At 40.4% G+C, this 25,884-nt stretch overlaps 2 protein-coding genes across 11 annotated transcripts in view; one reads left to right on the top strand and one right to left on the bottom strand.

Moving 5' to 3' along the window:
- The window catches only part of EIF3A (eukaryotic translation initiation factor 3 subunit A), a 54,867-nt gene extending 47,117 nt beyond the window's left edge, over positions 1-7,750 (bottom strand). For all 8 annotated transcript variants that reach the window (XM_038409296.2, XM_043518894.1, XM_043518898.1 and 5 more), the window contains exon 1: positions 7,436-7,750. In XM_038409296.2, the coding sequence (XP_038265224.1) occupies positions 7,436-7,484 (49 nt within the window). In that variant the 5' untranslated portion in view covers positions 7,485-7,750. The remainder of the gene's footprint in view (positions 1-7,435) is intronic.
- A 5,450-nt stretch (positions 7,751-13,200) lies between these two features.
- On the top strand, positions 13,201-25,881 carry DENND10 (DENN domain containing 10). Of its 3 annotated transcripts, none has more exons than XM_038408819.2 (9): positions 13,201-13,475; positions 16,140-16,356; positions 18,625-18,704; positions 19,475-19,611; positions 19,869-19,980; positions 20,366-20,466; positions 23,425-23,532; positions 24,690-24,784; positions 25,550-25,881. In XM_038408819.2, the coding sequence occupies exons 1-9, from the start codon at positions 13,216-13,218 to the stop codon at positions 25,724-25,726; spliced, it is 1,287 nt and encodes a 428-aa protein (XP_038264747.1). In that variant the 5' UTR covers positions 13,201-13,215; the 3' UTR covers positions 25,727-25,881. The 3 variants fall into 3 exon arrangements, with proteins under 3 accessions (XP_038264747.1, XP_038264746.1, XP_038264748.1); XM_038408818.2 differs by having other exon boundaries at positions 19,475-19,623; XM_038408820.2 differs by having other exon boundaries at positions 13,297-13,475; positions 16,160-16,356; positions 19,475-19,623.
- The last annotated feature ends 3 nt before the right edge of the window (positions 25,882-25,884 follow it).

The following is a 25,884-nucleotide window of genomic DNA, read 5'->3' as shown; positions in this document are numbered from 1 at the left end:
GGTCCGTAAGATAAGATCCCACCAGTTTCTGCTTATGGCCCTGCTCCAGAGGCGCCAGTCCTGAGAGGGAGTATCAGCAGCTATACCAAGAGCCATAAGCAGCATCTGCCAGTTGGACTCTGCCATGTCTGTACTGTTCTCCTCCTCTAGATGTGCTTCGGTAGGACAGGAAATACTGCCCAAACGTCCACCAGTATCTCATGGATGCTCTGCCCGTTTCCTGAAGTGACAGCGCAAGCAGTACAAGTTCTTTAAATGATACCTCCAGACTGGCTCCAGACGCCTGTACAGACCCAAAGACAGCTCAGCTGGATGTGTTGGTGCAGAGGCAACTTCTGATAAAGTGCTGCTAGATGGACAGTGAAGTTTTCCCACAGTGCACTATGAACCAAGAGCTACAACTGGGGAGGGCACTAGGAAGCCTGGGATAGGCTGGTTTGACTCAGGTCTGTGCGGTACGGTGTTGACACATGAGTGCTAGTGTGAGACCCAAGTCCAGAAATTCTAAACCCATGATTACTAATAAGTGTGGACAGTTAAGCATGGGCTTTGAAACACCTAGTCTGTGAATTTGAGTCCCACAGACACAGGCTTACACTGCAGTGTAGACATACCCTATGGCTCTGTCCTTCAGTGACATCAGAGTTCCATATAGGCACAAAGCACAGGTCTACCTCTGTGGCTATAAATACAGTATCAGAGTCTATGTAAGTATAATTAATAATATACAGGGAAATATATACACCCAGGTTTAAGGATCATGCCATCAAGGGGGACTGCTAACCCCTTACCAGCCCTCAAGTGCAGAGGCTGAGTGCTTGCAGTTATTAAAAGGACCTCGCATTGTAATCATGGCTCAATTTTGCCCTCCCTGTAGCATGTGTAGAGTGGAGCATGAAATGCACTAAGCTATTCAGGAGCAAACTACTTTGGAGCAGCACACAAAACTCCCAAGATACACACCCGCACTAACAAAAGTCATTTTTTAAACTGTGCAACAGCAATAAAAAAAATTGGAAAAGAGAGGCAAAAGAGATGAGAGGATGAAGAGGACAGAAAAAATGATGACAGAAAAGAGGAGGAAGAAATACAGATCAGGTAAAAGGAAGAGGGAAACATGTATGTAAAGGGGTGAGTATTTTCCTAAATCCTTAAAAACTGGTGATATCCCCCATAATAAGTGAGGAAAGAGGCAATGGAGGAGGGGATCAGAGAAACAAAGAAATGACAAAGTGGTAACACAAGAGCAAAAGAAAATCCAAGCTGCCAGAGCAGCACATCACATGCTGTATCAGTCTAACAGTCAGAGCTACCTTCAAAAATCATCATCCAGTTGTCAAAAGGTGGTGAAAGATGGGAAAGTTAAATGTGTATTCAGTATTTATCTTTTAAGAGATCAGAACTTAAAAAATGGAAATAACGTTATAATATGGCTAATGGTTTCCACAATATAAATCAAGAACAAAAGTGGCATTTCATTCTGAAACCACTCAACTAAATGCTAGGAGGCTAGCTTATGTGAGCAGTCATTTCGCGCAAGAGGAACTGTCTGCTCCCTCTGTAGGTAAAACAGTATATAAATTACAGTGTTACAAAATCTGGATATCCCATGACATTCAGCATCATTTTAAATTCACCATGATGTTTTTAAATAAAACTACAGACAGTTCACAATTTAGGTTGTTCTTATTGCTGAACACAGTATATGGGTCAATTACTGCTCAACTGGAGGTTGTAACCTATGAGAATAAACATGACAGACTAGTTCAGTCCTGCAGTGAGAATGCTAGTCTGCCCAGTCATGATTCTCAGTGCTGACTACAGCACACAATTAAAAATTAAAAGCCCAAAATCATAGGCATTAAGCTCACGCAGGACAAGTTCTTACTCAAGTTTTCAGGTAATTAATGATAATTTAACAAAAGCAAGAGCACCCAAAGAGTTCCCAAAGGGCCAAACTGCAACACAGGTCTTCTACGTCACTATAGCTGAGATGTGGAAGATTAATCATTCTAAATGTATACAAATTTAAATGATTCATCCTTCAATGGCTATGCAAAACACCTTACTTTGTGTTATTGTTTTCTGTCCCATCGTCCTTAAATCCTATTTTTTTCTTTTCAACTATATCACTTAAATGAAGAAGCTATCAGCTGTCCAATACAAAGGCTGAACTATCTCCTCTCATAGGATATGACCCAGCTGGTAGACTGGAACAAATGATCCAGTTTCTATACAAGTCTGGGAGTTGGTTGAGGCTCGATCCTGACAAGACAGAGATAACGTTAGAAAACTAGCAAAAGACTCAAGAACTAACAGCAACATTTTTTTTTAGGTATATCAGAAACAGGAAGCCTGCCAAACAATTAGGGAAGCCACTGGATGATCAAGGTGCTAAAGGAGCACTTAAGGAAGGTTAAGATAATTGCAGAGAAGCTAAATGAATTCTTTGCATCAATCTTTACTGCAGAGGATGTGAAGGAGATTCCCATACCTAAGCCATCCCTTTTAGGTTACAGATCTGAGGAACTGTACCAGATTGAGGTGTCAGAGGAGGTTTTAGAACAAATTGATAAATTAAACAGTAATAAGTCACTAGTATTCACCCAAGAGTGCTGAAGGAACTCAAATATGTTGCAGAACTACTAAGTACATAGCCATATCAGTTCTGTACCAGATGACTGGAGGATAGCTAATGTGACACCAATGTTTAAAAAAGCCTCCAGAAACAATCCTGGCAATTATAGACGAGTAAGCCTAACTTCAATATCAGGCAAACTGGTTGAAAAATAGTAAAGAACAGAATTATCAGACATAAATGAACTTGATTTGTTGTGGAACTGTCAACACAGCTTTTGTAAAGGAGCATCAAGTCTCAACAATCTATAAGAATTCTTTCAGAGTGTCAACACACACATGGATAAGGATAATCCAGTGGATATAGTGTACTTGGACTTTCAGAAAGCCTTTGACAAAGTCCCTCACCAAAGGCTCTTAAGCAAAGTATACAAATCATAGGATAAGAGGTAAGGGCCTCTCATGGATCAGTAACTGATTAAAAGATAGGAAACAAAGGGTAGGAATAAATGGTCAGTTTTCACAACGGAGAGAGGTAAATAGCAGTGTCCCCCAGAGATCTATACTGGGACCAGTGCTATTCAACATATTCATAAATGATCTGGAAAAAGAGGTAAACACTGAGGTGGCAAAATCTGTAGATGATACAAAATTACTCAAGATAGTAAAGTTCAAAGCTGTCTGCAAAGAGTTACAGAGGCATCTCAGAAAATTTGGTGACCGGGCAACAAAATGACAGATGGAATTCAATGTTGACAAAAAGAAAAGGAGTACTTGTGGCACCTTAGAGACTAACAAATTTAGTCTCTAAGGTGCCACAAGTACTCCTTTTCTTTTTGAGAATACAGACTAACACGGCTGCTACTCTGAAACCTGTCATTATGCAATGTTGACAAAGGCAAAGTAATGCACATTGGAAAACATAATCCCAACAATGCATATAAAATGATAGGGTCTAAATTAGCTTTTACCACTCAAGAAAGGAATCTTGGAGTCACTGTGGATAGTTCTTTGAAAACCTCCACTCAATGTGCAGCAGCAGTCAAAAAAGCTAAAAGAATGTTAGGAACCATTTGAAAGGGATAGATAATAAATATCATATCAAAAATATCATAATGCCACTATATAAATCCATCCCACATTCAGACCTTAAATTCTGCAGTTTGGTCACCCAATCCCAAAAAAAGATGCATTAGAACTGGAAAAGGTATAGAGACAGACAACAAAAACGATTAAGGGTATGGAATAGCTTGCATATGAAAAGGAATTAAAAAGACGGATTTTTTTTAGCTTGGAAAAGAGATGACTAAGGAGGGCTATGACAGAGGTCTACAAAATCATGAATGGTGTGGAAAAAGTAAGTGTTATTTACTCTTTTACATAAAACAAGAACCAGGGGTCACCCAATGAAATTAATAGGCAGCAAGTTTAAAACAAACACAAGGAAGTATTTCTTCACACACCGCCCAGTCAACCTGTGGAACTCATTGCCAGGGATGTTGTGAAGGCCAAAAGTATAACTGGTTTCAAAAAAGAATTAAGTAAATTTATGGGGGATAGGTCCATCAATGGCTATTAGCCAAGATGAGCAGATCCTGTAAATGTTGATGCAATCCCATGCTCTGAGTGCCAGAAGCTTGGAATGGATGATAGAGGATGGATCACTTGATGACTTCCTGCTGTTCATTTGCTCTGAAGCATCTGGCATTGGCCACTATCAAAAGAGAAGATACTGGGCTTGGTTTGGCCCCATATGGCCATTCTTATGTTCTTAAAATCTGGGCAACACCCTTGCCTGAGGGAGCATGTCCACTATTTGCAATACAAATTCTCACTAGAAACCATATTAAATTCTCTACCATTTCTCAATTCTCAGGTTTTATTATTAAATATTTGTATTACCATAGTCACTAGAAATTTATTAATAAGTATTTATTATTTAATTATTTATTATTAATAAGTTATTAATATTACTAATTAATTTATTAGAGCATAAGCTTTCGTGAGCTACAGCTCACTTCATCGGCTTATGCTCTAATAAATTTGTTAGTCTCTAAGGTGCCACAAGTACTCCTTTTCTGTTTACGGATACAGACTAACACGGCTGCTACTCTGAAACCTGTCATTATGCATAGTCACTAGGACTCCCAGACATGGACCAGGAGTCCATTGTGCTAGGCACTGTATAAACAGAACAAAAAGACAATCCCTGCCAAAAAGAATTTACAATCTAAATGTAAGACAAAAGGTGGACAGACAAGGGAGTACAAGGATAGTATTAGTCAGCGTGATTGGTGGGTAGTCTTGACACACTAGTGGCCTAACTGTGGTCAAGTTTTTTGTCAGCACTATGGCAGAGGAGAGTTTTAAGTAGAGAGATGAAGGAGGATAATGGGATAGCTTTGAGGATGTGTACAGAAAGCTGTTCCAAAGCATAAGAGGCAGCATGGGAGAAAGTATAAAGGTTACCGTTTGAATTTAATATGTGGGTGATAGAGCCTGGCATAATCAGCAGTGGGAGTTGCCATTTTGCTAGTGAACGAGACACGATACATAGGGCCGGCATAGGTTGTGAAGGGCCTTGAAAAAGAAGACAAGCAGCTTACGTTTGACAGAGAGAGAAGAATGTTGCCATAACTGAGATGCGATATGATGAGAGCCTGAATGAGAGTTTTAGCTGTGTAGGTGGATAGGAAAAACCTTATCAGTGGCAGTGGCCAACTGCGATTTTTACTCCATCTGTGACAGAAAAAATATCCTTTTTTGACATAGAGCTTGCTACAATTATCTACGCCTTTGTTTCTTTATGATAAGATTACTGGAACATGCTCTACATATGGCTATATGTAGAGCCCATTCAGAAACTGAAGCAAATGCGAAATACAACCACCCACTTTTCAATATATCGCATACAAAATACAAACACCAGATCTTCCTTTCCCCCATATCCCAGAGTTATGAAAATCATTTTGGGGGATTATTTCATCATGGCAGTCCTATAAATGTTGATTTAAATCTTCATGTTAAGTATTATTTAATTTGTGTAAAGTACCATAAAAATCAAAATAATAAAATTGTGAAGTTTAATTAATTTTTGTGAAGTGCTTTCAAAATCGTGGCAGGTGCCTATGCACTTTGCCATCAGATGAATAACTAAAGACTGACCTGCATCTTGAGTGCAGGAAATACAGAACCTGGGTAGTTTGTCTGTCATTCAGACAGATGTAATTTAAAGATTACTATAGTCATGGTTTTGGAGGGCAGACAGTCTTTTTGGACAGGATTTTCAAAGGATCCTAAGAGTTAGGCGCCCTACTCCCTTAGGCACCTTTGACAGTTCCAGACTTCATTATTAAGGTGACAGAGAAACCTGCACTCAGGACCATCTTCAAAACACAACTCCCACCTCCTAAGGTGCCATGTCAAACCTCATGTACCATCCAATATAACTTTGTGGTACCTTTAGGTCCAGATCTGCATGTTACCGTTTTGAAGCTGGCAACACCTAGCAGGATCAGAACCTTAGGCAGACACCATCTCTTCTAGATGGTTTTTGCTGGCTATTTAAAACAAGTTACACTGAATATAAAAAGTGTTAAATCTGCATATTCAATTTGGTAGGAGTCTGTTGATAACCACAGCCAGTCAGGCTTTGTTCTTGGAAGCTGGTATAGGGTACTTCAGCAGCAGTCCTTAGTGGTATTAGCCTTAAAACTGGGTGTGCATATACTACATACTACTGTTTATACAGTGAGTTTCATAACTGATATTTTTGCTGTCTATAAAATAAGATCAGTTAACTAGAAGTGGATTGTTAAATATGGGGCCTGTAAAGAACAATATGGGGAAAGTAGTTGACCTCATACACATATCTCATATTCCAACAGGACCGATTCAGCCAAATGTACTGAGAAAAAAACATGTATTGTGCAGAGGTCTCTCATACAAGACCTTTAATAAACAAAGTTCTGTTCACTCTGCATCAATACCATGGCAGTTGCCCAGTGACTACTGTGTGTAAATGAACAGTGTGTCATACACAACAGTTTGTCAACTGGCTAGGCAGGTCTGTGCGATGTCCAATACTTTCCTCATTTTACTGTAACTCTGACTTCCCTCATCCCACTGGTTGTCTCATCCATCTGGCAGCGTTTTGTCACACCTTAATCTGTGCATGTTTAGAGTCAAGGGCTATCCTTTTACTGAGTGATGGATTCACGTGCCAAGATGCTGCTACAGTACAAAGAGAGAAATTGAATGACGTGTGCCCTTGACCTGCCTTCCCCCTGGCGCCACGCAGTGTGCTGTACAATAGCTGACGGCTTCCCTTCGCTTCATCAGAGGCAGTGGCTGTTGCGGCAGTACTGGGAGGTACAGTCTAGGAAACGCTGCCGTGTGAGAGGCGGTGTTTACATGAGATCGGCCGAGATCAGCGTACTCGGTGCGGCACAGAACCGGGGCAGTTGCCCTCCCCAGGCGCCCCGGCTCGAAATCGGACACAGGCAGCGCAGGGCAACCGTGAGGGTTTATTGTCGCATATATCCCGCCCGCGCCACATGGCCGAGCAGGGCCCCGCTGAGGCGGCGACTCCCCACACAGGGGAGGAGCCCGGCGGCGCCGTCTGCTGCGGCTCGGAGGGCGGGCGAGAGGCCCAACGCGAGGGAAATGTTGAATGTGCCCCCCCCCCCGCCCGAGCCGCAACAGACGGGTCCTGGCTTAGCCTCCCCGGTTGCTGATCCCAGCGCCGGGGCCAGGCCTAGGCCGGGGCCTTCCCCACCCAGCTACAATGGGCCACGGAGGGACACGTTCCGGGGAAGGGACGGGAGCGGGGCAGGCCCTGAGCCCCGCCCGCACTCACCGTTCGCCCGCTTCAGGGCATTCTCGGGCCGCTGGAAATACACCGGCATGATGGCGGCGGGGGGGGCAGCAGCTTCTCCTCACGGGGCGGCGGACGGCTCCGTACGCCCAGCCAGGCAGCCTGCTGGGCCGGAAAGGGAGAGCACCACGTGACCCACACGCACGGACGTGTCCAGAAGCGGAAACCCCTCCTCCTGCCGTGCAGCTCCCGCGGGGTGGTACAGTCCGGCGCGGAGCAACCGTCCCGCCTACAATTCCCCCCTGGCGGAGCGCTGTCGCAGGACCCTTGTTAGGGCTACAGGTTCGAAGCTGCTGTCCCCCAGGTAGTGAGGCGATGGCTGTTTGTAGGGTGGATGCGCGTAGGGAGAGGCCTCGCTGCCTGCTAGGAAGCGTGTGCTGCGAGAGGCTATAATGTAGAAAAGCTGTCTACCTGACCTCGCCTAAAGATAGGGGCCTATGTGAAGGACTCCTTCTTGCCCAAAAAGAAAAGGAGGACTCGTGGCACCTTAGAGACTAACAAATTTATTAGAGCATAAGCTTTCGTGAGCTACAGCTCACTTCATCGGATGTATTCAGTGGAAAATACAGTAGGGAGATTGATATACACACACAGAGAACATGCCATTGTTTCATGTTCTCTCTGTGTGCATATCAATCTCCCCTCTGTTTTTTCCACCAAATGCATCCGATGAAGTGAGCTGTAGCTCACGAAAGCTTATGCTCTAATAAATTTGTTAGTCTCTAAGGTGCCACAAGTACTCCTTTTCTTTTTTGCGAATACAGACTAACACGGCTGCTACTCTGAAACCTGTCTTCTTGCCCAGGGCTTCGCTTTACAACCGTGATTTTCCGACTTCACATTATACAGAGCACCTTTATAATAAACCCTATGCCGGGTTACACCTTCCTTAAGGGGGTGCATTTATTCAAGCGATGACACAGGGCATGCTTTTAAATGCTGGCGTGTGTAGTGTCTTCAGAAGCATCAAGATACAGTACTGCCTTTGTAAGCTGGAGGTAGTGGTTTTAAAAGTTATTAAGGCAGTTAAAATTGTATTCAGTTTTGCACATAAAGGAATCCAAGTTCTTTGCTTTATGTGAAAAACAGTTTGCCACAACTTTTTAGCAGGTAACCTCTGCAGAAAACTTGTATTGTCTGAGGTGTTCAAGAAAAGCAGCTGATTAGTTTCTGAATTCTAATCAATTAAAAATGACCAAAACAAAGTTCATCTTGAGTGTCATGATTTTCCAGGCTCCTCTAGCGTAAAAACAACCATCTGTAGAAAGTAATCAAAAAGAAATAATCTAGTGAGACTTTGGTGGGTTCTCCAAAATTATGTAATTGTTTTGTTAAGTACAAATGGGGGAGGGGGGACTAGGGATTTACAACATAATTGTTAAAAGAAAAGGAGTACTTGTGGCACCTTAGAGACTAACAAATTTATTAGAGCATAAGCTTTCGTGAGCTACAGCTCACTTCATCAATCTCCCCTCTGTTTTTTCCACCAAATGCATCCGATGAAGTGAGCTGTAGCTCACGAAAGCTTATGCTCTAATAAATTTGTTAGTCTCTAAGGTGCCACAAGTACTCCTTTTCTTTTTGCGAATACAGACTAACACGGCTGCTACTCTGAAACATAATTGTTGGTTTACATCACAGCTAGCAGACCGAGTCCATGGTTTAGTTGTTTTTAGGAGAGGGAGATTGTGATTTAGGTCCTGGCTGAGCACAGCTGCTGAACTGGCTTCAGTTTCAGGATTACTGGATGCTCTCTGAACTAGTAGTAGTTATTGGCTTGTAGAGCTCCGTGAAGCTGTTTAGCAGGTTCATGAATGTGACTCTTGAACCAGTTAAACAGTTTAATGGAAAACAGCATATTTGACAAAGCAGCAGCTGTCGCAGCAGGAGTCTTATTCTTTGTGAAGTTGTTTCACCCAGCTCTGGAGCTCCCTGTCTTCATGAAAGCAACAGCCACTAAAGCTGAAGAGCCTGTTCTTCATCAAACTGTTCAGCCAGTTCAGGAATCAGTTTGCTGATCACTTTAGATCTTAGTGCTGTGTGAAGGGAGGTTGGAGATCCTTTCTTAAACTAAAAAAGAAAATTCTGGGAAATGAATACAGAAAAACAAATTTTGTGTGAGTTAAGGTTGCTCTATTCATAACATATTAACATAAAACCAAGGAAAACACGACATGACAAGTTTTACTCTTGAGCCCAGACATGCACACCTCACCAGATGAAAGCCTTCCAGCACTGGCTTCCCTGAACATGAGCACATTTTCCAGAACTATATAGAACGTAGAGTAGGGGGAAGGCTCAGGTCTGAAGTCTGGCTATTTATGGTGCTGAGGAGACAATTTATTCTTGTCTTGCTATATTTTTAACGGAATTTTTACTTTTTTAACAGAAGAATAAAGTTTTCTTTTGATTGTTGATTTCTTTTTATGTTTTCTCATTGTTTCAATATCGTACAGCCACAAAAACATATATAAAGTTTCAAAACAATTAAAGTGCAACACACATAACAATATATTTTAATATGGTGGTTTAATAACAAGATGAGAGCTGGGAAGCAACCAGCACTCTCTCAAATAGTTATTTTACCAGAAATAAATGATTGTTTCTGTTAATTGCAGGGAGAGCAGGAGGAATCGAAACAGAGGCTAGGTGTGGAATGGAGGACTTCTGATAAGCATTGTAGATGTTCTAGAAATATTTTCTCTCTCTTTCTCCACCTCTTACCCCCACTCTCAAAAAAGGAGAGATAGAACATAGGAATTGTCATACTGGATCAGACCTGTGGACCATCTAGTCCAGTATCCGGTCTCTCAGAGTGGCCAATATTAGGTGAGTCAGAGGAAGATGTAATAACCACAGAGTAGACAGATGTGGGATAGACCTCTCCCTGATCTCCCATAGTTATTGATCTAAACCCTGAAGCAGAGTTTAATATTCCTTCCAATTTTCTTATAATTAATTATAACTCCATATATTTTTTTATCCATATCCAAACCTGGTTTGAATTTTGGTAACTTCTTGTCCTCAACAATTTCCTGTGGAGGTGAGTTTCACAGTCTAATTACACATTGTGTGAAAAACTGTTTAATCAATTTTGAATTTCCCAACTTTTAATTTCACTGAACATCCCCTTGTTCCTGAAGTATGAGATAGGGAGAATAGTGGTTCCAAATCTACTTCATCAGTTAATTATTTTATATACTTTTGTCATGCTTCCTCTTATGCATGTCCTTTCTAAGGTAAAAAATCCCAATCTTTTTAATCTCTGTATGAGAGTTTTACTATGCCCTTTATATCTTTTTTTGAGATGCGGTGCTCAGTATTCCAGGGGGAGGCCACACCATTGATTTGTATAAAGGCATTGTAATATTCTTTGTATTATTTCCCATTCGTTATGCATTCTAACTTACTAGCTTTTTTTTACTGCAGCTGCACATTTAGCAGAAGTCTTTACTGTGCAGTCTACAGTGATACCCAGGGTCCCTTGAGCTGATAGAGGTCATTTAGAACCCTGTGAGAGTAGTTTAATATTTTTCCTTCGACGTACATTACTTGGCATTAATCAACACTGAGTTTAATTTGCCATTGTGTTCCCCGTTCACTTTCCTTTTTTAGGTTTCTCTGAAGTTCCTCACAGTCCTCTGTGATCCTGACTAACCTGAATAACTTTGTAGTTTCTACAAATTTTGCTACTTCAGTACTCACCACCCATTCTAGATCATTAATAAATATATTAAACAAGTCCTCGTATGGAATCTTGAGGCTCCTGATGAACACTGACCACTTGATCATACTCTTTGCTTTCTGTCTCTAGCCAGTTTTTGATCTATGACAATACTTTGCCTCTCATCCCATGACTGCTGGCTTCTTTAGTAGCCTCTCGTCAAGGACCTGGTTAAGGCCTTTTGGAAGTCTAAATTATGTCAACTGATTCTCCTTTATCCACTAGTTTATTGACATGTTCAAAGAACAGTGAGACACAATTTTCCATTTCTAGAATTGTACACAATCCAGTGAAGAGGTACTCAAAAGAGAAGAAAACAGGTAGGCCTCAATCCTACATTTATGCATTTGCTTAACTTTACATAAGACTTTGCAAGATCTGTATTTTGTATGTGTTTGTACAGTGCCAAACATTCCTGGGCCCAAATTCTGTGTGGAACCTCTGGACATAACCATAATAAAACAATTTGATAATAAAATAGGACTTCTAAGCAATACAACTGTATTTTGTAAAACAGCTTGCATGTAAACTATACCCATCAATGATTTACAGAGTTAAATAACTCAGTTAAATACAGTAATACAAATAGTTACAAAGTTAAAACAGAAAATTAATAGCAGAGGAAGAGAAAATTCAGAGTGATGGACAAAAGTAAAAAAGAGTTTTCATCTCCTATTTGAAAATAGATTGGAAAGGTAGTGATATGGAGAAAGCTGTTTCACTTGGTTGCAATGGAGAAGGCTTTAAGGGACAGACAAAAAGCTAAATAAGCAGAAAGAGATGCCTTCAGACTATGGCCTGATCCTGCAAACAGGTACATATTTAAGAGGAGACATTGACACTCTTCAGGAGGCATATAGGAATAATACATATCAACAACAATAGAGATCCACTTGGATAATTATCATCAGTGATATACATTTAAGAATGGGAAATGCTCCCCCCCATCCCCTCCAGAAGTGTAATTTATTAAAGCAACCAACCCTAAGTAAAAAGAAAAGGAGTACTTGTGGCACCTTAGAGACTAACAAATTTATTTGAGCATAAGCTTTCGTGAGCTACATCTTTTGCGAATACAGACTAACACAGCTGCTACTCTCAACCCTAAGTAAACATCAAAATACATTGACAATTCACCAGTAAACATGGAGTTCAAGTGTGCACATTGGTGAAATAGAGCTGGACAAAACCTTTCAATTATCCAGTAAATTAGTTGAAAAATGCAGTTTTGAACATTAGGATTTTTTTTTTCAAGAAAAGTAAAACCGGTTCATTTTGACATTTTTGAAATAAACCAGTTTGATATTTTGTTTTTAAATGAACCATTTCATTTAGCAATATCGCTGCAGAGCAACAACATTTTGCTTCAAGCCTTACTGTTTCGTTTTGAAATATTGTTTCAGAAGGACATTCGAAAAGTTTCATTCAACCTGAATGAAATGTTTTCAATTCTGCGTTTTGGCAATTGAAAAAAAAAAAAAAACCAAACAAACCTGTTTCACTTAGAAACTGATTTTATTTATTTAGAGTGTTCACTTCAGCCCCCAAAACCGAAAAATCAATTATTTTCTGAGCCACAGTGGGGAAATCACACAGAGGAGAGACCCGGAGGTGTAGGCAGAAGGGGGGGCGGGGGGGAGCCACCCAAAGCATCCAGGGGGTGGGGATGTCACCCAGAGGGGCCCGGGGAGGCCGCAGCACTAGGGGCCAGTGGGGAGGCCGAACGGAGGAGTCCCAGGGAAGCGACCCGAGAGCTGGGGGGGACCAGGCCACGCAGAGCGGCCCCGGGGGGGCGGGTTGGGGGAGAAGCCAGACCCGCCGGAGAGGCCCCGGGGGGCGGGTTGGGGGAAGAGATCAGGGCCGCCGGAGGGGCCCCGGGAGGCCAGGCCAGGCCCGGCTCGCTGGAGGGGCCCCGGTCAGCGCTCGCGGGTTCAGACGGCCCCAGCCAAGCGAGCAGCGGGGAAGCCCAGCCCCTGCTCGGGCGGCAGCCGCTGCGCCGCGCCCCGTGGATCCTCCAGGCGGCTGCTCGCGGTCGCCAATGAGCGAGGTCGAGCCCGCGTCCTGCGCGGGGGCCGGGGAAGCGGCGGGGCCGGGCCTAGAGCCGAAGGCGGCGCCAGGACAGCGGCGGGGCAGGGCCTGGGCGCTCCGGCGGCAGCCGCTGCAGGAAGAGGGGGAGAGGGCCGGGCCGGGCCGGGCCTGGTCTGGTGCGCTCGGGCCGGGCAGGGAAGCGAGCAGGGCCGGGCAGCAGGAAGATGGCAGAGCCGGAGATTCAGCTGCTGCTGGGCGTGGGGCTGATTGGTAAGGACACCCCCGGGCCCTTTGCCCCTGGTGCATCCACCCCAGGGTAGCTCTCTGTGCTGGGGAGGGGCAGACCCCGCCCGGCCCCAGACTCCAGCTCCTTGGCAGGACCCTCTGCCCCTGGACGGGAGGGTAGGGCTCTTGTGGTGGTGTGGGGGCAGAGGTGCTGGAACTAGGGGTGCTGCTGCACCCCCTGGCTCCAAGGGTTTGCAGTTGGGTTAAATGGCTCCCAGCGCTCCTGGGTAGGGGGGGCAGCACCCATCAAACAGTTTTCACTCTTTGTGGCACCACCCCAACCTTTCTCCTTCACAAGGGGGGCCTGGGGCAGTAACCTACCGGGGGGGGGGGGGAAGAGGGGGACTTTTTCTCTTTTGTCCACCTTACATTCCTTTGGCAGGGCTTTTGACACAGTTCTGCATGAAGTTCTCATACCTAAATTAGGGAAGCGTGGTCTAGATGCAATTACTATAAGGTGGATGCTCAACTGGTTGAAAGACTGTACTCAAAGAGTAATTATCAGTGACTTGCTGTTAAATTGGGAGACAGTATTTACTGGGGCCCTGCAGGCATCAGTCCTGGGTCCAGTACTATTCAATGTTTTCATTCATGACTTGGATAATGGAGTGGAGAGTGTGCTTATAAAAGTTGCAGATGTCACCAAGCTGGGAGGGGTTGCAAGCACTTTGGAGGGCAGGTTTTAAATTCAAAATGACTTTGATAAATCAGAGGATTGGTCTGAATTCAACAAGATGAAATTCAATTAAGACAACTGCAAAGGGGTTAACTTGAAGGAAAAATCAAATGCACAGCCGCAAAATGGGGAATAACTGGTGGTAACACTGCTGAAAAGACTCTGGGGGTTATAATGGACCACACAATGAAACAAGTCATCAATGTGACACAGCTGCAAAAAAAGGCTAATATGTATCAGGGGTGTATTAACAAAAGTATATTAGATACAGGAGGTAAATGTCCTGCTCTACTTGACACTGGTGAAGCCACGCCTGGAGTACTGCATCCAATTCTAGGCAATACAATTTAGGAAGGATGTGGACAAATTGGAAAGAGTTCAGAGGAGAGCAACACAAATGATGAAAGGTTTAGAAAATATGAATTATGAGGAAAGCCTGGAAAAACTAGGCATGAAAAACTAGTCTTGAGAAAAGAAGACTGAGACACAACCTGATAAGTCTTCCAATATGTTAGGGCTGTTATAAAGTACAGTGATCAATTGTTCTGCATATCCACTGAAGGTATGACAAGAAGTAATGGTCTTAACCTGGGAGGGAGTTTTAGGTTAGATATTAAGAAAGCCTTTCTAATTATAAGAGTAGTTAAGCTCTGGAATAGGTTTCCAAGGGAGGTTGTAGAGTCCCCATCGTTGGAAACTTTTAAACTCAAGTTGGACAAACCATTTGTCATGTATAGTCTAGGTTTATTTGGTCCTGCCACAGTGCATGGAGCTGGACTTGATACTTCTTGAAGTCCCTTCCTGCCATACATTTCTGTGATTCTATAATGGAGGTGTGAACCCCAAAACTGCCCAGCAACAGGTAGCCCTCTGCCCATCCATAAAAATGCGGCTAACAACATATCTCTGCCTCTCAGTATAAAATGCGTTTGGAGATGGATAGCATCATAAGTGTCCAAGTGTTGCTTGTTTTTGTTATTTATGCCAGTTTATTTTAAAGCATGTATTGGTGAAATGATTCCTGCGTGCAGAACAGCCAGAACCTGCCCTCTGATACAAGCCACTGGAAATATGTGGGGGTATCTGAAGGCAACGTTTGGCATGTGGTTGGTACAGTATTTGGGAATGAAGTCTATAAATGCTTATACAGATAACGTACCCATTCTATAGCATATAGATGCCATATAAATATAAGATGCCATTATTTTAGTTATTACTTATTGAAATACAAAGTGAAAGTATTGTTAATTGAGAGAGTTTATCCATTTAGAAATAATTGATAATTTCATAGTCCAAACAAGTCTGTTAGTTTAACAATAAACAGTTAATGATGCTTTACCACTTCAAAGCTTTGTGACAGTTTGAATGATGGAGATTTTAAATGATGCAATTTAGGGTTCTATAAACACTGATGTGCATGCTTATTTTTGAGCACTTAAATAATCCCATTGGAGTCAATGGGACTACTTATATGCTTAAAGTTAAGTAAGTGTGCAAGAGTTTGCATAACTGGGAACAGCACCTTTGAAAACTACAATTCTTATTTTTCCACATACTCACAAGCCTCACCTGGCTGGGACTTTGCATGCCAAGAGCAGACTTTTCCAACAAAATGTTATAAATACCTGAAAATAATAGTTAATAACAGAAGCTCTAACAGAACTTCAACAGTTGAGGCATGAGTGGGTACTGATCCAGTTAGTGTAAAATGGGATGTTAAGATAATTCCAGGAGTACTTGTGGCACCTTAGAGACTAACAAATTTATTAGAGCATAAGCTTTCGTGAGCTACAGCTCACTTAAAGCTTATGCTCTAATAAATTTGTTAGTCTCTAAGGTGCCACAAGTACTCCTTTTTCTTTTTGTGAATACAGACTAACACGGCTGCTACTGTGAAACCAAAGATAATTCCAGTAAACAGATCTGATTAACCAATCAATTTACTTCCTTGCTGCTGTTTGGCATTCTCACAGTGAACATCTTTCCACCATAGAAAAAGACACCAATGGAGATACTCTGTGGGTATGGTGTTATCCTTCCACCACAGCTGAAATGAGGGATCTATTGCTGAGAAAATGCTGCCTTACAGATGAAAATAAACTGCTTCACACCTTTGTATTTGGCCAGTATAGAAGATCATGGTTCTATATAACAACAGTGGAAGTTCAAGATTCTTCAGTCTTGAAAAAGGTGGGATTGAATCACTAATAAAGCAGTCTAAAGCAGTGTTTTGGGGCCTAGTTCTGCAAATCCTTGACTACTAGCTGGGGTACTTACTACTGGTAATAGTTCTAGTGGAAAGAAAAGGGTTGTTCTCAGGAACAAGCACATGCTCAAGAGTAAGTGTTTACAGGATTGAACCCATATTTTGCAGTTTTGAAATTCCCTGAGTATGTTTTATAGTCTTTGTCAGTTATGAACTTTTTAAAATTATTTTTTGCAGATTATTTTTGGGGTTGAAATACACTATAACCACTTGCTTCTGGAAAATAAATACAAAGTTCACTGTTTTTCATAAAAATTAAAAATATTTGAGAGGAGGAAAAGCTAAGGGCCACTTCCTGGCACAAGCTTTTAAGCATAAATTCGCATTGAAAACAATGAGGAATTTTGCCTAAAAAATCACATGTATAGTATGATGCTAAATCTTGGCAATAGAGGTTGAAAGAAGTCTGTAGCGTTCCTAGCACAATTGGGCGTGATTCTTGGTAGTCCTTTCCTACTGAAGTCATTGGGCAAAAATTGTGAGTAGCAGATTAATGTACTTTATACCAGTTTGGTATTCTGTGTGTATGCAAAACAAATGTAATATACACTCCCTCTTTGGCCTCTCTATGAGCAGCAAAAAAGGGGGTGTGGCTGAGTACAAAGAAAGGAGTATATATGCAGTCCTTGAGTAAGCGGATGCAGCTTCCTTTGAAATCAATGGGATTGCATCAGTTTCCACTTATGGGTGAATTTGGCTCCTAAAGCATTAAGGATATCTTCTGTGGCATGGTCGTAATGTAATGTCATTAAAGTAATGACAAGGAAAACTTTATTATTATTCATGTTAATCCTAGATATGTTTAGTGATAGCTTCCCTGCACTTACAATTTGAAGTTAGACCCAAGAAATAACAAAAGAATAACGGACATGGGTCATTCCGGGGAGAAAAGTAGTAAAGAAATGGAGGAGGATAAAAGGTGAGAAGGGGAATTTACATGTAATTATGAAAAGGAGAAAGTTGGGTGCCTCATGGATTTTAATTTTGGGGGTGTTTTAATAGCATTTATGATGGAATAAATTTTGTTAGAATGGAAGATTAAAGGTGATAGACCTGGCAGATTTGGACTGATTATTTGGATCAGAACAGAGTAGTTGTTTGGTGTATGAAAACAGGGAGGCTACTCCAGGCAATGTAGAGGAAAGAAGTTATATAGGAAGCTTTGGAAAGGAATAGGCTTTATTAGGTAAAAGATATAGGCAGGAAGGAACACTGTGCATATCCTTGCTTTATTTTACATTGTTTGTTTTTAAGTAGTTTTCATCACTGCAGGATAGACTTTGTAGAACTTCCCTTGACTTGTCTATTTTTTTGGCTGTAAATACCCCCTTTCCTATTGCATCCCCCCCTTCTTTTCCCCTCAGAGTGTAAGAGATTACTTTTTAATCTTATGTGATCTCTAATGTGTCCAATGGAAAGAGTTTTGCACAGTTTGTTAGATATTACAAAAATGCAGACATAAATGCTTGGGACCCAGGCTGTAAAATTAGTCTTTGAACAGCATTGTTATATCTCACTCATTATTTATAGCTATAATAGGTTTTTCATTGTTGAATTCTCTACATTTCTGCTAAAAATGTGTCTATTTTAAAATGTACCTTAGCATTCAAAGTCTCTATTTTGGTACATGATTTATTGTGTTTTTCTGAAGGATTGAATTGTGTATGTATTCATCTCTATTACTAATAATTAAAATATTGCAGATGCACTTTCATTTCTTCTATACTCTGATATTAAGGTCCCTTAATAAGTTGTTGTAAGACTAGTAGTATTGTGGCATTCCATATTAAGTAAAAAGCATTCCAATGTGGTGATTCCTCCTATCCTTCTCCCACCCTTTCCACCCCCCACCATGGTTCTGTCCTCCTCCATTGTAATCTATCATATCTGCAGTATGAGGTTAATGGGGTGGGGTGAGGTAACTGTCTCATGTTTAGGGGTGGGTTTTTTATTTTTGTTGCATTTAATCCACCAAATATTGATAATGCCGACTCAGTGAAAGTGGGTCAAGTCAGAAGCCATTAGTTATGTTTTTTTTCCTGAGTATAAATGAGATTTGCAGCTGTCTTGCACACTCCTAGTACTGTAATATCTTGTTTGAGTGTTGCATTAAATTTAGTAATATAAGCATTACCTGAATTCAAATGGAAGTATATAAAACAACCTGCATGTTTTTTGTATGTTTTGGACAGGTGACTCACTTTTCTATTGTTCTGACTGCCAAAGATTTTAACCCGGAGAAATATGCAGCCTTCACTAGGATATTGTGTAGGTCTGTATAAAAGCTGTATTTAGTGCAAATATTTAAATACTTAGGTCTTGCCAAACTGGGAGGCTGAACAATACATGTTGTCGAACAATGCATGTTTTCTAACAATATGAATGTTTGCTGGGATTCTGTATTATGATTTATTATTCCAACTATATAAATTCTAGGTCTGTGATTAAGTAGAACTGGCTATTTTGTGTCCACGTGATAAAATTAAGAACATAGTCAAATGTTCAACATATGTTACTATAAAAATAAAATTCTTCATTTTTCACAGCTTTTTTTTCAGTAACGTTTTAAAAATGTCATAAATACTGAAAGAGACTCTGTGATCTTTCTGTTTCACTGTTGCAAAAACTATTTAAGTTGGTTGTGACTTGTTTTCTTTTTGTGTGTGTGGATCTTATAAGGTGGAGGTTATTAAGGTTGACTTATTAAACTGATAGTCTTTCTAAATGATCTGAAAATTATAGTTGAATTAAAAAATAAATGTGACAGTGGCTTTGTAGGGAAACTAAAATGGAAGCTGGCACCTTAGAAACATCGTAATAAGAACATGAGTTGATCATAGAGCCAAAAAAACAGGCAAGCTTTTGTGCACATGCTGAATGGCTTTTTATTATTGTATTTAAAACTAACATCAATCATGTGTCTTAAAATCAGAATTCTTCCAAATCAGTGTTTTGGTGATACCATGACCTTTTTCATATGCGTAGCTGTACTGTTCACACCATCATAGACAAAAACTAAATATTTTCACTTTTTTAATGCAGAATCTACCTGAAGCATGGGAGTCCAGTTAAAATAATGGAGAGTTACATTGCAGTTCTTACAAAGGGGATCTGCCAGAGTGAAGAAAATGGATCTTTCCTCAGCAAAGATTTTGATGCCCGAAAGGCTTACCTTGCAGGTTCAATCAAAGGTTAAAAATAAATCTATAGTCAACTGCTTACTTATATCTTATTTAAATATGAAACCCACAATGCCATTCTGCAGGCATATAAAATAGATTTATATATCAAGTTCCAAATTCTGTTCAGATAAGTAACTAATATGAACTGTTCATATATATTCTGAATATAGTGAAATCTGGTGACTTGTCATCAAAGAAGTATTGCCAGAATATACACTTGTGATACCATAACGTCTTTCTTTTCTGTCTCGTAGATATAGTATCTCAGTTTGGTATGGAAACAGTTATCCTATTCACTGCACTGATGTTAAAGAAAAGAATTGTTGTATACCACCCAAGAATAGAAGTCATCCAGGAGTTTACCAGGTACAGCACATATCCGTAAATAAAAATGCATTAGGCCCAGATTCTGGAAAGTATCTATATTCAGAAAAGCACTAAAGTAAATGCTTAAAGTTAAACATGTTCTTGGGTCCCATTGATTTCAGTAGAACCAAAGTAAGTGCTTTCCTGAACTGTGGCCTTAAAAATAGAATGAATACCAATAAAAATAATGATTCTACTTACCACCAATGATATAAGGACCCTCAATTCTCTGCGTATGTCTGTATGTGTGCTCTCATGTACAAGAGATTCTTAATGTCACAAAATTGATATTTCTCTCTAAAGCTTTAAAATATGAAGTGCTAAGCCACCGATTAGTACAAGAAAAAAATATACTTAGTTTCAAATGTTAACTTCATTTCCTTAGGACTCTACCTGCTTTAGTGTGGCATCGACAGGACTGGTCAATTCTTCATTCATATGTTCATCTAAATGATGATGAACTGGAAGCATTGAAGACCTGCACAGGTAGTAATAAATTATCAGTCAAACTTTGTTCATAATGTTCATTTCATCTGCATTCGAGCAACATCCTTTAGCAATAATGTCATGAAAAGTATGTTGCTATTTCTATCATAAATTCATTTTAAGGATTTTTAATTCTTTAAATCTGTCATAGAAGTTAGATTGTATATTTTTTCTTTTAAAAAAGCATGTGTTTTATGTTAAATTAAAGATCAGATAAATAGTTTTATTGGTGGTGCCATCTAGATGGATTGTACTTCCTCCCTCCCCCCAAAGCTACTGTATATGATTTCCTTTACTTATTAAGACGATAGAGCCAATCATTAGAGAGTATTGGAATGTAATCCAGAACCAAATATCACAAATTGTGTGATAGTTATTACCAAATAATCTTTTGGTAATCTTTCTGGGTCTCCTAGTGGACATGGTCACACGAAAGGAAATGAAGACTTAATCTCTCATCTGCTAGAAGCTGCTTGGCTATTTGTAGCCTCCTATTGGGAAAAGAAAAATAGCCCAACCATTGGGGAACGGATAAAAAATATGGGAGGTTGTGGTTACAGAAAAATTTAATACACCAATTATGTCATCCAGCAAAATTAGACAAAGGACAGATAATTACCTTCTATTCAGTACTCAGATTAAATTCTTCAAAAAACTCAGCACACCTGTTCAATTTTTTTGAATAGTAGCATTTGATACACATGATACACATTTAATATATGTCTACATAGAGATTTCACTCAATTTAATAAAATCGCTAGGAACGACATAGGTGTTGTAATGATGCTCACTCTGTAATATGGTAACACCCTGTTAAATAGACTAGATTCCTGTATAATGTCTCTTCAAACAAAAACTAATTGTTGTGATGATTATTTTATTTCTGATATTTACATGGCAGGTATTTGTAAACTTATTAACTAAATAAATAGCTTAAAAAAAAAGGAGGTAAGGATGTGAGCTTGTTTCCTTTTGATGTTGTTTTGGGTCAGATGGAATGAAGGAATTATGCAGTGTTACAGGAGGAGTTGATAACATGCCTTCAACCCAAATAAAATTATCTTCTAAGCATGTACATTGTTAATGATTAACTTTTCTTATTTTTTAACTACAAAAGAGTAACTCAAAGTAATAGTGGGTATTTCACTTAATTTAACAAGAAGCAATTCACTTTAAAGGTTGAAATTCTATTCAGAACGTGCGCCACTATGTCAGTTGGTGGCTGTTTATTATAGTCACAAATGGACTTCACAAGCTATAAGAGTCTGATTTGTGATTTCTATTGAGTGTAAATGTTATATAATACATCAAAAGACCTCAAGCTTCCACCTTCCCCCCCTAAACTGGACACAACAGAGGGAATGAAGAATTTAGCAATATTCTTAACACTGAATTTCCTCACACTCGTCTCTTTCAGATAATCAGTTTTATAGTTAACAAGTATTTTTAATGTTTGTTTGTTTGTTTTTGTTTGTTTGACTGTTTTACCACTAGTATATATCTCAGCTCATCAAAATCATTAACCACACTTCCCCAGAGAACAGCAGCTATAATGGAAGGCATACTGAGATTAACATGTTGTAAATCGGAAAATGTTCTGCTGCCACTATCATCCTATTCCTGACCCAAATAGCCACTAAGGGCACCTTAATGGAGTCTTAGTGTATAGACCAGTGGTCTCCCACACTTTTACGCACAAGATCACTTTTTGAATTTAAGTTCAACCCAGGATCTACCCCACCTCTTCCGCAAGGCCCCACCCCTTCCCTGAAGCCCCATCCCGATCACTCCATCCCCCACTCTCTCTGTCGCTCGCTCTCCCCCACCCTCACTCACTTCCACCAGACTGGGGCAGGGGGTTGGGGTTCGGGAGGGGGTGCGGGCTCTGGGCTGGGGCTGAGGGGTTCAGAGTGTCGAAGGGGGCTCTGGACTGAGCCTGCGGTAGGGGGTTGGGGTGCGGGGGGGGTGAGGGATGTGGCTCTGGGCTGGGGCAGAGTGCTGGGGTGCAGGAGGGGGTATGGGTTGCTGGCTCTGGGAGGGGGGTCAGGGCTGGGGCAGGGGATTGGGGTAAAGAAGATTTGGGGTGCAGGAGGAGGTATGGAGTGGGGGCTCAGGGCTGGGGTTGGGGTGCAGGCTCCTGCTGGGGGCGGTACTTACCTCAGGCAGCTCCTGGTTGGTGGCGCAACAGGGCTAAGACAAGCTCCTTGCTAGCCCCAGCCCCAGTCTGGCACATTGACACCTTCTCCCCATCATGAGCCAGGCCACTCGCCCACCCACCAGCCAGTAGTTTACCACGTGGCCATGCCGCTCCCGGAAGGCGCTAACGTGCCTCTGCGGCCCCTAGGGGGGAGCACGTGCCTCTGTGCACTGCCCCTCTCCATAGGCACCACCCCGCAGCTCCCAGTGGCCACAGCTCCCTGTTCCTAGCCAATGGGAGCTGCGGGGGCGGTGCTTGCAGGCAGGAGCAGTGTGTGGAGACACCTGCCCCCCCAACCCCGGCCACAGGGGCATGCTGGTCGTTTCCGGGAGCTGCATGGGGCTGCAGCAGGCAGGCAGGGAGTCTGCACCACTACGGCCGGAGATAGCAATCGACTGGGAGAGTCTCCAGGATTGACCAGTTGATCGCGATCGACCAGTTGGTGGCCACTGCTATAGACCTTCATATATTTCACCTTTGGAAAGTGAACATAGTCACATTTTTGGAATATTTTGAGTAGCAAGAAAGCTTTGAAACTAAAAACATAATCTTCCTTACTACATATAGTGTTTTGTTCTTATTTTAAACTCCATAAGTCAAAAAATACACTATGTGCCTAATCAAATGTCCAAAGAAGTCAATTGACTTCAATGGGTGCTAGATCAAGTCCTTAATTTTAAAAGAGATTTTAGTTTACACTACATCTCTTTTGTTTTTCAGTTTTTAATTAGAATTTGTCTTGGTAAATCTCTACCACCTAGGTTACATTGCTGGATTTATAGACTCCAAAGTGAGCAATAGACTGGATCTATATGATGTGTATGTGAATTTGGCAGACAGTGAAATTACCATTTCCCAGCAAGCGAAAGGTTGGTTGGCAGCATTTGTTATTGTTTTTGTTTTGTTTTGGCGAAGGGTGGTGGTATTTGCTTCGTAACTCTGTGAACATAGAGCCAGATTGAACAAAATATTGGTCCTCTTCCCAGGCTTGTTGTGAGAGAGCAATTACTTTAGAGCTCTCGTAGTCCTTCTCAGCTGGGAGCCTAGAAGATCTTTGGTGAATCTGGGCCATAATGTCATCATGTATAAATACCTAAGTAATGGAATTAGAGAAGGGGGTCTTGTGCATAATCACAGAGTCTTAATTAAAAATATGTGACTGAAACATTTCATATTTTCATAAAGTTACATTCTAAACCATGGGTGGGTTATTGATCCAGCCCAGGACTAATAAATGTCTTATAAATGTGTCTTCCCATTTTCATACCCACTGAATTTTGGGTTTTTTATCTCCTCCTAATGATCAAGGGGAAATGCTGCTTGCAAAACTCTCAATGCATGGAGGATAAAACCTTTAGAGCAGTAGGAAATCTTAACTTGGTTTTATTAAAAATGTACAAATTAATTCCTCCATGGATGCCAAATGACAGATACAGATCATGAGGAGAACTCATAATTTGGCTTGCCATCAATTTACCAGATGACAGTTTGTCACTTAAATGCATTTGCATATTTCACTACTAAAAATTCATGACTAACCTTTAAAATATTTATCAGCTCTTATTTTTAAAGTATAAAGAAAAAAGCCTAATCTTGGTTAACCTTGATTTATCTTTACTCTATGTTCTTTATATAAAAACTTCAGCATACTTTCTGGAAACTAGCAGTAAACTTATTTGTAATGCCATTGTAGGATCTAAAATATTTTGTCTAATTGTACCTCTGCGTATTAATTTTATCCCAGCAAAAGCAATAAAGAAGATGTGATGGGAATACATGAAAATATGATAAAGTTCAAAGTACATTTTTGTGAAAAGTTCTTATAGGCATTCCTATTATTCTTCTTCCTACATAAATATTTTCAGGAAGCTCCATTAAAGAGAGTGTATGAGTAAAGGTGAGAGGTGCCATTGTTACAAATGCTAGTGACCTGCTACTACTGTTTTTGGATATGTGCAAAATATTATATTCTAGATTGGTTAGATGATCAGAATGAATGCATTATATATTTTCTCTACTCTCCCAGAGGCAATGACAATGGGAAAATTGCACAAAGAAATTGGTCAACTCATTGTTCAGTCTGCAGAAGATCCAGATAAATCAGATAGTCAAGTCATTAAGGTTAGTCCCTTTTATGTTTAAAGTTCTCCTTTCATTAACATTTTATTGAAAAAAAAGAAAGAAAGAAATACCATAACGAAATGCAAGGCCCTGCTTCCCCTAAAGTCAGTTGATCTGTTGCAATCTCTAGTTTATAAATACCACTGTACATTTAAATTCTTAAAATAGTTCTGTTATCATGACCTGGTTATAATAGTATGTAAATAAATTAACTAAAACATATTGTATTCGAACTTCATGTTGTTGAAATAATTCCAGACATTCCTTTGAATATATTTAACTCGTATTAAAATAAAATGATTTTACAATGGTATACAATTTTATAATCAGTTATTTGCTTCACTTATACTATAACTTCTTGGGAAAATTCATAGCTAACATTTTAAACCCTGAAATATGCTTTTTCAGATTTAAGATTGGGCTTCAAAATGCTGTGTTTTTCCCTTTTCCCACACCAATAGAGTCTGTTAGCTATTACACAATTGCATTGCAGTAATAATTTTGAAATAAAGGTGTTATGTGAAATGCTGAGAATTCCCAGCTACCCCTGAATTAAATGTTCAGCATCTCATATGATCAGATCTGAAGAAAGAATATTCCAAATTTCTTTTTTCTTTTTTTTTAAGTGGCAGATTGATGCGTTCTGACCAATTATTTCCCCTGTATACTATTTGTGTTAGTATCTTATACAGAGGTGTTAATAATGTTAAATAATTTTCCTAGTACTGTATTCATGCTTGCTTATTTATCTATTCTTATTTTAAGGATATTTCACTGAAATCAAAGGAAATGTTGACTAATCTGGCATCATTTACTGAAGTTTCTGATGATGGTGAGAAACCGACACTTAACTTTGAATCCCTAAAACAAAAGCGATATCCACCAGCTACAGAAAACTTTCTTTATCATCTAGCAGCTGCTGAACAAATGCTTAAGATATGACTTTGTTGATACACTTAAATGTTGTGGACCAATATGAAATATTCCCTTTGCCATAAAACTATGACTATCTGCTACTTATATAAAAAATTAAAGGTAGCAAAGAAAATGTTACATTTTTAATGATGTAATGCAAAATATAGACATTTGACCTGGAACAT

The sequence above is a fragment of the Dermochelys coriacea genome, chromosome 7 (assembly GCF_009764565.3).
Source record: "Dermochelys coriacea isolate rDerCor1 chromosome 7, rDerCor1.pri.v4, whole genome shotgun sequence".
Classification (NCBI taxonomy): domain Eukaryota; kingdom Metazoa; phylum Chordata; order Testudines; family Dermochelyidae; genus Dermochelys; species Dermochelys coriacea.
The sequence above is the reverse complement of the archived record's forward strand: the minus strand, read 5'-3'. Positions and strand labels throughout refer to the sequence as shown.